Raw genomic sequence first — 12304 nt, 5'->3', positions numbered from 1 at the left:
CATCTATGACCGACGGTGGTAGAAAAAAAAGAGATGGTTTCTGTTTGGTGACTTCCGGGACGCGGCTTTTGAGAACTGAAGGGCTCTATGTGCAGACATTTTACGATTCTATTTTTATCTTAATTCTCTGCTCTATTTTACCTTGCGCTACACATTCGGCTCCAAACACGGCACGAGTTTTTGAATAAGCACACGTGTTTTAAAAACGTGAATTTTTTACCATTTTTTATTGCAGTTCCTGATATTAAAAGCTTAGACTTGACTGCATTGAACAACTCGGCGATACAAGCGACCTGGACCGAAGAGTGGGCACACCAGATACAATTCTTGGTCTGCACGACGCTGAAAAAATGCGATGAACATATAGTGCTGGGAAATCTTGGGCGACTCACCTTCACCGGCCTCGCCCCCGACACTGTGTACACGATCTCCGCCCAGGCCCAAGTGACGCGTAATTCCAAGACGTGTCAAGGCACCCGACAAAGTCGCACTGCGCAGACGTACCCATTGCGTGAGTTGAACTCTAATTCTCAATGTAAGTTTAAGAGTAATAGGTGTAAATGGGAAATGAAGTATTAAATTTCGACATCTATGACCGACGGTGGTAGAAAAAAAAGAGATGGTTTCTGTTTGGTGACTTCCGGGACGCGGCTTTTGAGAACTGAAGGGCTCTATGTGCAGACATTTTACGATTCTATTTTTATCTTAATTCTCTGCTCTATTTTACCGTGCGCTACACATTCGGCTCCAAACACGGCACGAGTTTTTGAATAAGCACACGTGTTTTAAAAACGTGATTTTTTACCATTTTTTATTGCAGTTCCTGATATTAAAAGCTTAGACTTGACTGCCTTGAACTACTCGGTGATACAAGCGACCTGGACCGAAGAGTGGGCACACCAGATACAATTCTTGGTCTGCACGACTCTGAAAAAATGCGATGAACATATAGTGCTGGGAAATCTTGGGCGACTCACCTTCACCGGCCTCGCCCCCGACACTGTGTACACGATCTCCGCCCAGGCCCAAGTGACGCGTAATTCCAAGACGTGTCAAGGCACCCGACAAAGTCGCACTGCGCAGACGTACCCATTGCGTGAGTTGAACTCTAATTCTCAATGTAAGTTTAAGAGTAATAGGTGTAAATGGGAAATGAAGTATTAAATTCCGACATCTGTGACAGACGGTGGTAGAAAAAAAAAAGAGATGGTTTCTGTTTGGTGTCTTCCGGGACGCGGCCTTTGAAAGCGCTTTCGCAGAGCAATCGGCGGGCAGGCAGTGATGGTGGCAAAGAGAAAAGGTGAAAGGTGATACTGGTAAACTCGAGCTTGGAGGCATTTTGCAATGAAGCTGCTATACCTTGCGTCTCTTGGGTGTTTCCAGTCGCCTTGCGCTATCACGTGTAGCAAAAGAAATAATGATATGGTCCTCTTGTTCGGTTGGACTAGTCAAGAAGGCTATATTTTTTTTCTTCGGTGCACAAGAATTGTGAAGAGGCTAATGGAAGCCATCAAAATAGCTAAACCATGCAAAACAGTGTCCGGAAACAAAGACACTTTCCCCAGGGCACCGTCTTTGGCAATCGGAGATCGAGAGGGAATGCAAACGCTTAATCCCCAGGCCATTATTTCAGAAACCTACACGAAGGAAACAAAGTTGATTTTGTGCGAGCGGCTGCTTCGAACTGGATGATTTTAGCACAGAATCAGTATAGAATTCCAAAGAGTTCGTTCTTGAAGGTGCAGTATAGTTGTGGTCTCATAATTTTCATCAGTTTGACTTGGAAGAAATATTGTTTTCGGTAACCTGCATTTAGAAAAACCCCGAACGTGTTGTAATAGTATCTAACCTAAGAAATTCCACAAGTTTTGACACTCCTGCGCTTGGAATTTTTCAGGCTGTAATAGCTGAACTGCTATACACGTGTGTTGTAGGCCTAATTGATCTTATAAATAAATCGTTACCTTGTACTGACAGGTATAAAAATGTGCTGGTCAGAATTGTAGGCTATATGGCGCGACAGGGACGATTTCTAGATAAACCAAAATCATGTGGTCATAGCGACAGGAGCCTGTCTTCCATGTCCTGTCTTTATATATTTGCTTCCCCACAGCTATGAAGGGTACACAAAGCTTATCTGCAGACGAACGTTTTGTTTAACTGCAGTTTGGTTTGCTATAAATCAAATGACGAAATATTAATTTATTTTAAGCAGTTGCACATGGCTGTAAATAATCGCATCGTAATATGACCTATAAGTTTGTTTCATACCGAACAGTACCAGAAGCACCAAAATCTACGAATATGCGACCTTCTTTTTTTTCCCGCTCACCTGTCATGCTGTTCCTCTCCCGTGTCGTTCCTCCCCAGATACACGCTTGAGGTTTGCTCAAGTTAATTAAATCTTTCGGAGTTCCACTGCTCCAAGTTAGGTGTCTCGATGCCAGCGCTGCCGTACGGCGGAGAAGCGTGAATTGAAGCACCCTACTACAACGTTTATAGAACCATGTTTTCAACTCCACGAGCGTTTCAAGAAAAACGTGGTTCCCATCTACTGGACCCTTTCGTTGCTATTGCCGTTAGATTTCTTAAATGTCATTGATAGCTAGCGCTGGCAACAGTAGGTGACGGTTTTCTGCCGTTGATTTAGTATTATTTGAAATCGCAAAATCAAATCCTCCATAATTTTTTATATGAAGGAACACTGCAAATATAACGCATGTATTGACTTGCTGCATTATATGTGCGTAAAGCCTTGTTCTTGTTCAACAATGTCGAGAACTATGAACACCAACACCGGGCTTAGATGTTTAGATTTGGCTGCGCAGCTTTCGTTACACTTTGGCCGACTGGGTAAATCGAGCCTAACACAGACAGACAGACAGACAGACAGACAGACAGACAGACACAGACACAGACAGACACAGACAGACAGACACAGACAGACAGACAGACAGACAGACAGACAGACAGACAGACAGACAGACAGACAGACAGACAGACAGACAGACAGACCGACCGACCGACCGACCGACCGACCGACCAAAATTTCTGCATTTGAGTTGCCCAAGGAAGACTATCACCTTTAATAACACTCAATGCCCGCTTTCTCCTTACAGCACCAGGTCCGGTCTCAAACCTAAAATATGAAATTGTGAACAGCGTTTTTCTCAATGCTACCTGGGACGCCCCAAACGGCATCGATGTGGACGGCTACACCATAGAGTGCAGAGAAGTCGGCGGAGCATATGACGTCGCTATGAACGTGCTCGAGCTGAAGAAGTCTCTGAACGGGATCGTAGGATTGCGGCTGTTCGCAAAAACATTCAACTGCTCAGTGTTGGGTTTCATCAATTCCACCCATCATGAACGAGTTAATGGAACAAGGAGCGAGTTTGAAGTCTCAACACACCAACTAGGTGAGCCATCGCCACTACAGGAGTCGTCAGCCTCGGTTTACACGCAGCGTTCGGTCTTTGATGTTGAATGCTTCTGAAGGTAGATTTTCTTTCAGTGTAATGTCGACTGTCCGCTGTGCCTTGGCGTTTATCACTCACAGGACGAGGACCTGGGGTGCTAAATTGAGTAAAGTAGCCGCTTCGGTGTTAAGGGTGTCTCATGATTTGACTTTTGGTACATGTGTGGTCTGCTATACAAACTCAGCTGCGACACATACCAGGGCAAAGGAACGTATAGTCGGGCAAGTTGGCACTCCCCAAGGAGGACATAACCTATTCAAAACGTGCACAGAAATGACACCCAGGACATACGCTGTCTTATGTGTCTTTCGACGGCCTGAGTGTCCTATTACCGGTACCATACATAACATACCAAATTGGCGGTTCTAACGAATAATGCCCTAGTGTACGAGACATCGGCGCGTGTTCGGTACGCCAGCTGAGCTTAGAATTAACGGTCAACCACGGCGGGCTTCTTAGTCAACGTTTACCTTAGAGTAAAACAGGATTGGAATGGGCGTTATATTTGCATGTTCTGGGAACAACGAAACAAAATGTGTTTGCAGCTATGTCGAATTGTTCCTCAGGGGGTTCTGAAAAGAGCATAGCTGAAGCACTGGCTGCGTGCGCTTTTTGGGAGGCACGTAGAAGAGCTGAAGCGCCTACAGCTAAAACTGTTGCCGGTCGTACGGTCCAACAGACCTATGCTTTCATACGGTCGATAAAAGATCGAGGGCAATGAAACTCATCAGCCGACAGTCTCGGCCGGTATTTCCATTAACATTTGGCAGGCTTTTTAAAAGCAGGAACTCTTCTACTGAATAGTGCAAAATGGTGGGAAAGGTGGTTCATACTGTGCATAAAAAGAACCAGGGAGAAAAAGAACGCAGGCCCCGAGAAGGAGAACAAACACATTGATGGGCGTTTTTGTGCAATATGCGGCACTTGTGTTTGTCTAGCGGCGTGTTTGTGCTCCTTCTTCTCATTCCTGCGTACGCTTTTCGCTGGTTCTATTGATGCGCAGTCTTTTACTTAAACATTGGGGGAAGTTATGTTCGGTCTGCGTGAGAAGACGTGTTTTTGGGGGAGCAAGTGTGTGTGTGTGTGTGTGTGTGTGTGTGTGTGTGTGTGTGTGTGTGTGTGTGTGTGTGTGTGTGTGTGTGTGTGTGTGTGTGTGTGTGTGTGTGTGTGTGTGTGTGTGTGTGTGTGTGTGTGTGTGTGTGTGTGTGTGTGTGTGTGTGTGTGTGTGTGTGTGTGTGTGTGTGTGTGTGTGTGTGTGTGTGTGTGTGTGTGTGTGTGTGTGTGTGTGTGTGTGTGTGTGTGTGTGTGTGTGTGTGTGTGTGTGTGTGTGTGTGTGTGTGTGTGTGTGTGTGTGTGTGTGTGTGTGTGTGTGTGTGTGTGTGTGTGTGTGTGTGTGTGTGTGTGTGTGTGTGTGTGTGTGTGTGTGTGTGTGTGTGTGTGTGTGTGTGTGTGTGTGTGTGTGTGTGTGTGTGTGTGTGTGTGTGTGTGTGTGTGTGTGTGTGTGTGTGTGTGTGTGTGTGTGTGTGTGTGTGTGTGTGTGTGTGTGTGTGTGTGTGTGTGTGTGTGTGTGTGTGTGTGTGTGTGTGTGTGTGTGTGTGTGTGTGTGTGTGTGTGTGTGTGTGTGTGTGTGTGTGTGTGTGTGTGTGTGTGTGTGTGTGTGTGTGTGTGTGTGTGTGTGTGTGTGTGTGTGTGTGTGTGTGTGTGTGTGTGTGTGTGTGTGTGTGTGTGTGTGTGTGTGTGTGTGTGTGTGTGTGTGTGTGTGTGTGTGTGTGTGTGTGTGTGTGTGTGTGTGTGTGTGTGTGTGTGTGTGTGTGTGTGTGTGTGTGTGTGTGTGTGTGTGTGTGTGTGTGTGTGTGTGTGTGTGTGTGTGTGTGTGTGTGTGTGTGTGTGTGTGTGTGTGTGTGTGTGTGTGTGTGTGTGTGTGTGTGTGTGTGTGTGTGTGTGTGTGTGTGTGTGTGTGTGTGTGTGTGTGTGTGTGTGTGTGTGTGTGTGTGTGTGTGTGTGTGTGTGTGTGTGTGTGTGTGTGTGTGTGTGTGTGTGTGTGTGTGTGTGTGTGTGTGTGTGTGTGTGTGTGTGTGTGTGTGTGTGTGTGTGTGTGTGTGTGTGTGTGTGTGTGTGTGTGTGTGTGTGTGTGTGTGTGTGTGTGTGTGTGTGTGTGTGTGTGTGTGTGTGTGTGTGTGTGTGTGTGTGTGTGTGTGTGTGTGTGTGTGTGTGTGTGTGTGTGTGTGTGTGTGTGTGTGTGTGTGTGTGTGTGTGTGTGTGTGTGTGTGTGTGTGTGTGTGTGTGTGTGTGTGTGTGTGTGTGTGTGTGTGTGTGTGTGTGTGTGTGTGTGTGTGTGTGTGTGTGTGTGTGTGTGTGTGTGTGTGTGTGTGTGTGTGTGTGTGTGTGTGTGTGTGTGTGTGTGTGTGTGTGTGTGTGTGTGTGTGTGTGTGTGTGTGTGTGTGTGTGTGTGTGTGTGTGTGTGTGTGTGTGTGTGTGTGTGTGTGTGTGTGTGTGTGTGTGTGTGTGTGTGTGTGTGTGTGTGTGTGTGTGTGTGTGTGTGTGTGTGTGTGTGTGTGTGTGTGTGTGTGTGTGCGCGTGCGCGTGCGCGTGCGCGTGCGCGCGTGTGCGTGTGTGCGTGCGCGCGCGCGCGCGCGCGCGCGCGCGCACGTGTGCGCGCACGTGTGCGCGCACGTGTGCGCGTGTGCGTTTGCATGCCCACGTGCGCGTGCGTGCCCGAGAGAGTCTTCCTGTGAGCAATCGAATATCAATAGTTAATTCCTACGCTGGTCTTATTGCAAATAGAAGTGAAAAAAAAAAACCTTCGCAAAAGGTATTTGTCAGAAAAAAAGAGAATATATTAGAAGCTTGTAAAATATAACTCGAAGATGACCACACATAATTCATGAAAAGCGAATTTTGAATTGGTGGAAAGGAGTTAAAACGAACGTCCATCGTGCCGCGTTGCGGAGGCAGAGCTGAGACAAACTATGTATATGTGAACCTATACATGGGCATGTTTTTATGTAGTATATACCTATGGATGAATTATTTTCATTTTTGTCAGTGTCCGTTTAAGCGAGGGGCATTATATTCTATCTCTCATGGCGTTGATATTTACACTGTGAATATTGCTTGCGTTGCGCAAGAGCATACATGTGAAAGCAAGTATTTTCGGTTGAAAACGTTGGAAATTTTTTTGCGAGTAGTCTAGTAACCAAATATATCTGTAAAACTACGAGTTTTACTAGAAAGCAGTTTTTCTTGCACAAGCGCCGTTCAACGCAAACTTCGAAAGAAAATTACGAAATAGAAGTCACAACAGTATAGCCCTGCACACACTTTGTATGTCATTGAAAACACCGTGAGGAAGAATTGAGGGTGCGATTAGTACTCGTGTTTCATGTGCACTAATTGCATTTTCTCGAGCGATCTGATATTTCTTTTCCAGATCCACCCGAAGAACTGGATGTTATTGTGCTGTGCAAAAACCAAGCTAACGTCACGTGGCACTACGGACTAGATTGGTTAATTACAGGCTTTGAGGCTAAATTATGTTTGATGAATGGGACTCCTTGCGAAAAAAGGACGTTGCAAGAAGAGGAAGTTTCGTATCAGCTGCAAGAATACGGAACGCTGTACAACATTTCCGTCATGGCTTATGTAAACAATAGCTTGCAGACAGTCTACTCTCGGCCAACTACGGCGAAGTTCTTTTCGGTCCCAAAGCGTGAGTATTCCAAAGAATGTTTGAGTTTGAAGTAAGCGGCAAGGCACTGTCTGGGTGACAAGGCGGTGGTCAATATTTGGTAAATATTGTTAGTTGTCGAGTTACTTTCATCAGATCTTGGTTGACTGCAAGTCCACGTGAAACTCGTGTGCTCAGCCTACCTCAGAAAAGTCATTTGATATAAAAAGGGATTGTGCTCGTTTTTTCTGCCAAATAATGAAGCCTTAGAAGCATTCGACGCCACGTGAAGCGTAACCCATTTTACTGATTTATATTATTGTAGTCTTTGACATTTAGCGTAATAGAATAACAAAAACAGATTGCAATGAATCGCCACGCAATTTAACATAAGGAAATTTTATGAGTTAAAATAATACAGGAACTCAGCATGTTATTGCTTATGTAATTTTTTGTATTGAATTTACAAGTTCGGCAGTCGGTACTGCTTGTGTATTTAGGTATGGGATTTATATTTTCGGATTACCCGTTTTTTGTGCTCAAGTGCTATCCAGATGTAAAACGTGTTGACCAAGGTCCTGCAGGCATACCGGAATAATAAAAACAGATTTGAAATCACATGACAACACTTTCTGTATTTTAGATTCTTTCTTATTTGGGACGTACATTTGTGAAAACATAGAATGTTTGCAATCTTTCAGTTGGCGATATGGGAGCAGGAGTTCTGCCTGCACTGCTTTTTGAAATACATCACGTTTGTACCGGAGTACTACGTTTCACAAGCCGCAAAGATTGGCGACAACGAAGAAATGTGCAGAGATTGCTCGGTTCTCTTCACTTGAAGCAGTTAGCTTAGACCGCACAAAACATCTTTTGTGACTACATGAAATCCAGCCCAGAAACGAACGCAACTTGAGATCATAAAATAACAATCGTCAGAGCGAACACATGTTTAAGGATTTCAAGGACTTTAAACGTTAGTGAAACCAACCTTGTGCAAGCCGAGGTTACAATGCCTCTCCTAGATGAGGTAGTAGGCTTCTTAAAAGCAGTAATTTTTTGCGGGAAAATGAATTGGCAGTATAGGGTTATTTCAAATTATTAGGACGCAAGTTTCCAACAGTAAGCGATTGTCCGCATCAATGTTCATAACTTCAAAAAAATACTGCAGGTTCATTTTTAGGTGCAGACGGTGTAGTACGTAGGCCGCCAAGCGAGAGAGTGAGCGCTACCCGGAGACGCGCATGCGTGCCTGAAAAATGCACATCTTTAAGGGCTCGATGTCGATGCGTGCGGACGTGTCTTTTCTACGCTCTAACGGCCCGTGAGGTCACGGGGTTGCATTGCGCCATGAAGAAAAGAACACAGACTGCCAGGGAAAACTGTCAAAACACGAGGCTCCTTCACTCGATCTGTTAACTTATGAAGGATACTCAATTGTACTGTGCTGGAAGAAACCAGTTAAAACGTTTCAACATATCATCATATCGATTTCATATGAACTCTTCCACACACTGAGCAAGCTAGATCTGAGGTGACTCGGCAATACAATTCTTAGTTCAGCCCAATGACTAGTTCCTACGCATTTGACGGGTACCAAAGACAAACGGAATTATACGTTCTTCTTGTTAGCGTGCCTGCATGCAACTTGATCAGGTCTGTGGGAAATGTTTAGTGCCATAACGGAATCTGCGAACGTGCTCTCCTTCCACAAGTGGTGGTGACCTTGCGAAGTATGATTATAATATCACCATGACAAATACACTTTTTGAAATCACTGACATCGCCTGTAAGTGGCTGAAAATTTTTGTTGCGTTTACGGTAACTTTTGCTTTTTTAGTGAATATTTCTTACATAGGGCGGAGCCAAAATGTTCAGGCCGAGAGACATGGAGCTTCAGTTGTACAGAGAGGTCGGCCTCCCTGAAAAGTTCGTTTGGAATTTCATATGAAAAGTAAAAGTTGAAAATGGGTGAATCATGGAGTAGACAAAGCGCACGGAGACGTAGCAGGCACACGGCTACAAAAAACGAGCAAATCAGTCAACAAAGCAGGAACAATGAAATAAAATAAAACTGTGCAGCCAAGCTTACTGCCTGTGCCCGCAAATTTGGCCCCGAGCTTCGCTATCACCAAAAGCGCATTGTAGAATATAGGTGGACACACGCATTCTTTGTTTTCTCAGAATTACCATTTGTAAACAAGCCAGTTAGTGGCCTGCAAGTGAAGCTTGTTTTCCTCTAACGTGTGTGCGCTGCGAGAAAATTTATCGATATACCGCTAAGTACCGCTATACCGCTATACCGCCAGTATACCGCTATACCGCTTTGGAGACGACTCTTTTTTCTAACTTCGCGGCTTTTCCCACATTAAAGCGTTAGTTGTCCCTAAAACAAAACCAAAATCCAAATAACAGCAAAGGTAAGCCCAAAGTTAGCTTTGCGTTCTGCAGGGGACAAACAGTTACCAAAATATCGCGAAATCAGACGAGAGGGTACATTTTTGTTAATTTTCAGCCCCGGCCCATATGTCAATCTGCAATAGTGAGTAACTCGTACGACATGAGCAATGCCGGCCTGGTACATCGGAACACATGCGTTGAAGGTTACTTGTCTAGAAAAAAAATATACGAAACCTTAACTCGTCACTGGGCTTTTTCTTCAAAATTGCGTATATTTTAAAATGAAAATACACAAAACGCACCATGTGTTTGTCTCAAAATTCCGGAAACGTGACTCTTAGAAGCTGAAAAGAGCACCACCGAAAAACATATGGCTTTATATCGTTCATACGAAACTTGATAAGTGTCTGAACGCAGGAGTTCGATATGCGACCGCGTACCTTCTGCTACTTTACGGTCGCTACCTGTGTCTGTGCGCCCCTGTAAAAGTGTGCTCCCATTGGACGATAACACCGGGAGCGTTCAACCTTCCATAGCCTTCTGAAAGAGGAAGATGCATTTCAAAGATCTTCTCATTTCTTTGTGATGTCGACAAGTTAAAAGAAAATGTAGTTGAGTTCTGGGGTAATTACCTGGATTACTCCTGCAGCCATTTGTCGGAGCGATGAACTGATTTATTCTCTCTTCCAGTGCCCGAACTTGATGACGTGAGTGTGAGCGCTCTAAACACCACCGCACTGCGTGTGACCTGGAAAAAAAAGTGGGACCATGAAATAGAATTCAACGTGTGCACGACGCCCCACGACTGCCAAAGCCACACGGTTGTTGGAACCTTGCTTCAGCACACCTTCACTGGCCTCCATCCGGACACCGAGTACAATGTATCTGCCCAGGCCGAGGTGACCCTTGACAATATAACCTGCAAGGGCCCACCGCAGAGTCACAGTGTGTCCACTTTTGCGGAAGGTGAGGAGCTACAATGTGAGGATTGGACGAGATTTTAGCAAGCTTATTTCTAACTTTCCAGCATACGTGTCCATGGCACTTTCCCAGATGTTCAAAGAACGATAGCTTGAGACGGTACGCTAACGTCATTAAGCGCTATTCCCTATTGTTCAGATCATCCCGATTTTCGCGCTTTTATTCCTTATCATCGAAACATAAGCCATCGAAGAAACCTGCGTTATTTTAGAAAAGCCGCCCAATAAATCGTTAGTCATTAATTAAGCTTATCAGCTCAGCTGGCCGGGGGGAGGGGTTAACGAAGCAGTTGCCACGACAATGTTTCCGCACGGTGGTTACCGCACCAGCCCTTGTCTTGTTGGTTTGCCACCTTCTTCAGGGTGGTTGGTTGTTTTGTTGGCATATTGTACCTGTCCCCGATGTTGGTACAGCCCCTCACTCTCGATTGAATTGGTGATAAAAGAGTGCCTGGGAGGAAATTAAAAGTGAGGAACTTGAATTGTACAGTCTTCATACGGTGACTTGTTGTATGGGGACTGGAAAAACAGCTGTCAGTGCTGTTTGCGACCATTAAAAACATCATCTTGACCAGCTGGCACTCACATTGAGCCGGAGTTTAGTGTATTGCGGAAGTTACGCCACTATTACGAAGTTGTAGGGAGATTTGCATATTGATATTTTATGATTTTAAACCTTGATGGGTTTTTTGTGCTCTCATAGAGGCACCAATCTTGATATATAGGAGCTTTGTGAAACCTTCGCAGCACACCTATGTTCTCTCGAAGTAAATGTCCTTTGGAGGCCTTTGGTTGTCTTTGGAGAGTGAAGTTTGTTTTGCCATGACTAGATTGCTAGCTACCCGGCATGTACGTAATCGCTAGGGTACTGCTAGTGCAAGGAATTTTATTGCACCGAAAATCTTACTCCAGTTCATACAGCGCTATTTAACCTGTGTAATCACAAGCAACTGTTCTTCGAAAAAGCCCAGTTGCTTCAATGCGTGAATATTGACATTATACGTGACGCCCGGCTCTTTTGCTTTTTTCAGCGCCTGGAAATGTTACGGGAATTAGGTATGACATCAAGAACGGCAGTATTTTGGTAGCCAGCTGGAACTCGCCGAAGGAAGTGAAGACGGTGAAAGGGTACACAATTAGATGCGTAAATTCTAAAACGACAAAAAATGTGACAAAGGATGTTGAATCACTGCAGCCATTAGTGCAAGTCAACCTGAAGCTTCAGAAGCCTGTTGGAGAGTTCTATTGCGCCGTATGGGCTTATAACCACGACAAGAAAGGGCAGCGAGTGCATGGGCCAAAGCGCACGTTTGAGGTCACCATTAAGCACATAGGTGAGTGAGAGCTGCGTCTGCTATTTGTGCTCCCTTGTGATCTTCTTGCAAAACTTTACAAATAGAATTTGGTCCAATGGCGCGGTAGAACAAGTACTCGGCTACTCGAGCGGGAATTTAAAACACAATTAAAACACATAAGCCCTATGTACGGCGAGTAATTTTTCCGCCTGCTCTAAGCATGAAAAATCTCCAGGTTACGTAAATTAATCCTTAGTTCATGTGCGGTGCCTTTTAAAGGTCGAAATATAAAAGCACAAAAATTCCAATAGGTGACGGCTTCACGCTTTTGTGACGTCGTTTTATACAATCACTTTAACTTGTCCTCTGCAATTATTAGCAAGGTAAGGCAAACACAACACCACGGCATACGCTGCTCACGTCACTCCCCAAAAATACACGTTTTAACGAGGAAAGATGTAGAATAGAAAAATTGCTTAAATA

At 44.8% G+C, this 12304-nt stretch overlaps 1 protein-coding gene across 2 annotated transcripts in view; it reads left to right on the top strand.

The window, feature by feature from the left end:
- The window catches only part of LOC144142512 (fibronectin-like), a 64856-nt gene that overhangs the window by 33222 nt on the left and 19330 nt on the right, over positions 1-12304 (top strand). For both annotated transcript variants that reach the window (XM_077674074.1, XM_077674073.1), the window contains exons 8-13: positions 236-511; positions 821-1096; positions 3120-3419; positions 6910-7188; positions 10237-10512; positions 11558-11860. In XM_077674074.1, the coding sequence (XP_077530200.1) occupies positions 236-511; positions 821-1096; positions 3120-3419; positions 6910-7188; positions 10237-10512; positions 11558-11860 (1710 nt within the window). The remainder of the gene's footprint in view (positions 1-235; positions 512-820; positions 1097-3119; positions 3420-6909; positions 7189-10236; positions 10513-11557; positions 11861-12304) is intronic.

This window comes from Haemaphysalis longicornis, unplaced genomic scaffold (assembly GCF_048455015.1).
Source record: "Haemaphysalis longicornis isolate Haplotype H1 unplaced genomic scaffold, Haemaphysalis longicornis Haplotype H1 scaffold_6, whole genome shotgun sequence".
NCBI lineage: Eukaryota > Metazoa > Arthropoda > Arachnida > Ixodida > Ixodidae > Haemaphysalis > Haemaphysalis longicornis.
The sequence above is the reverse complement of the archived record's forward strand: the minus strand, read 5'-3'. Positions and strand labels throughout refer to the sequence as shown.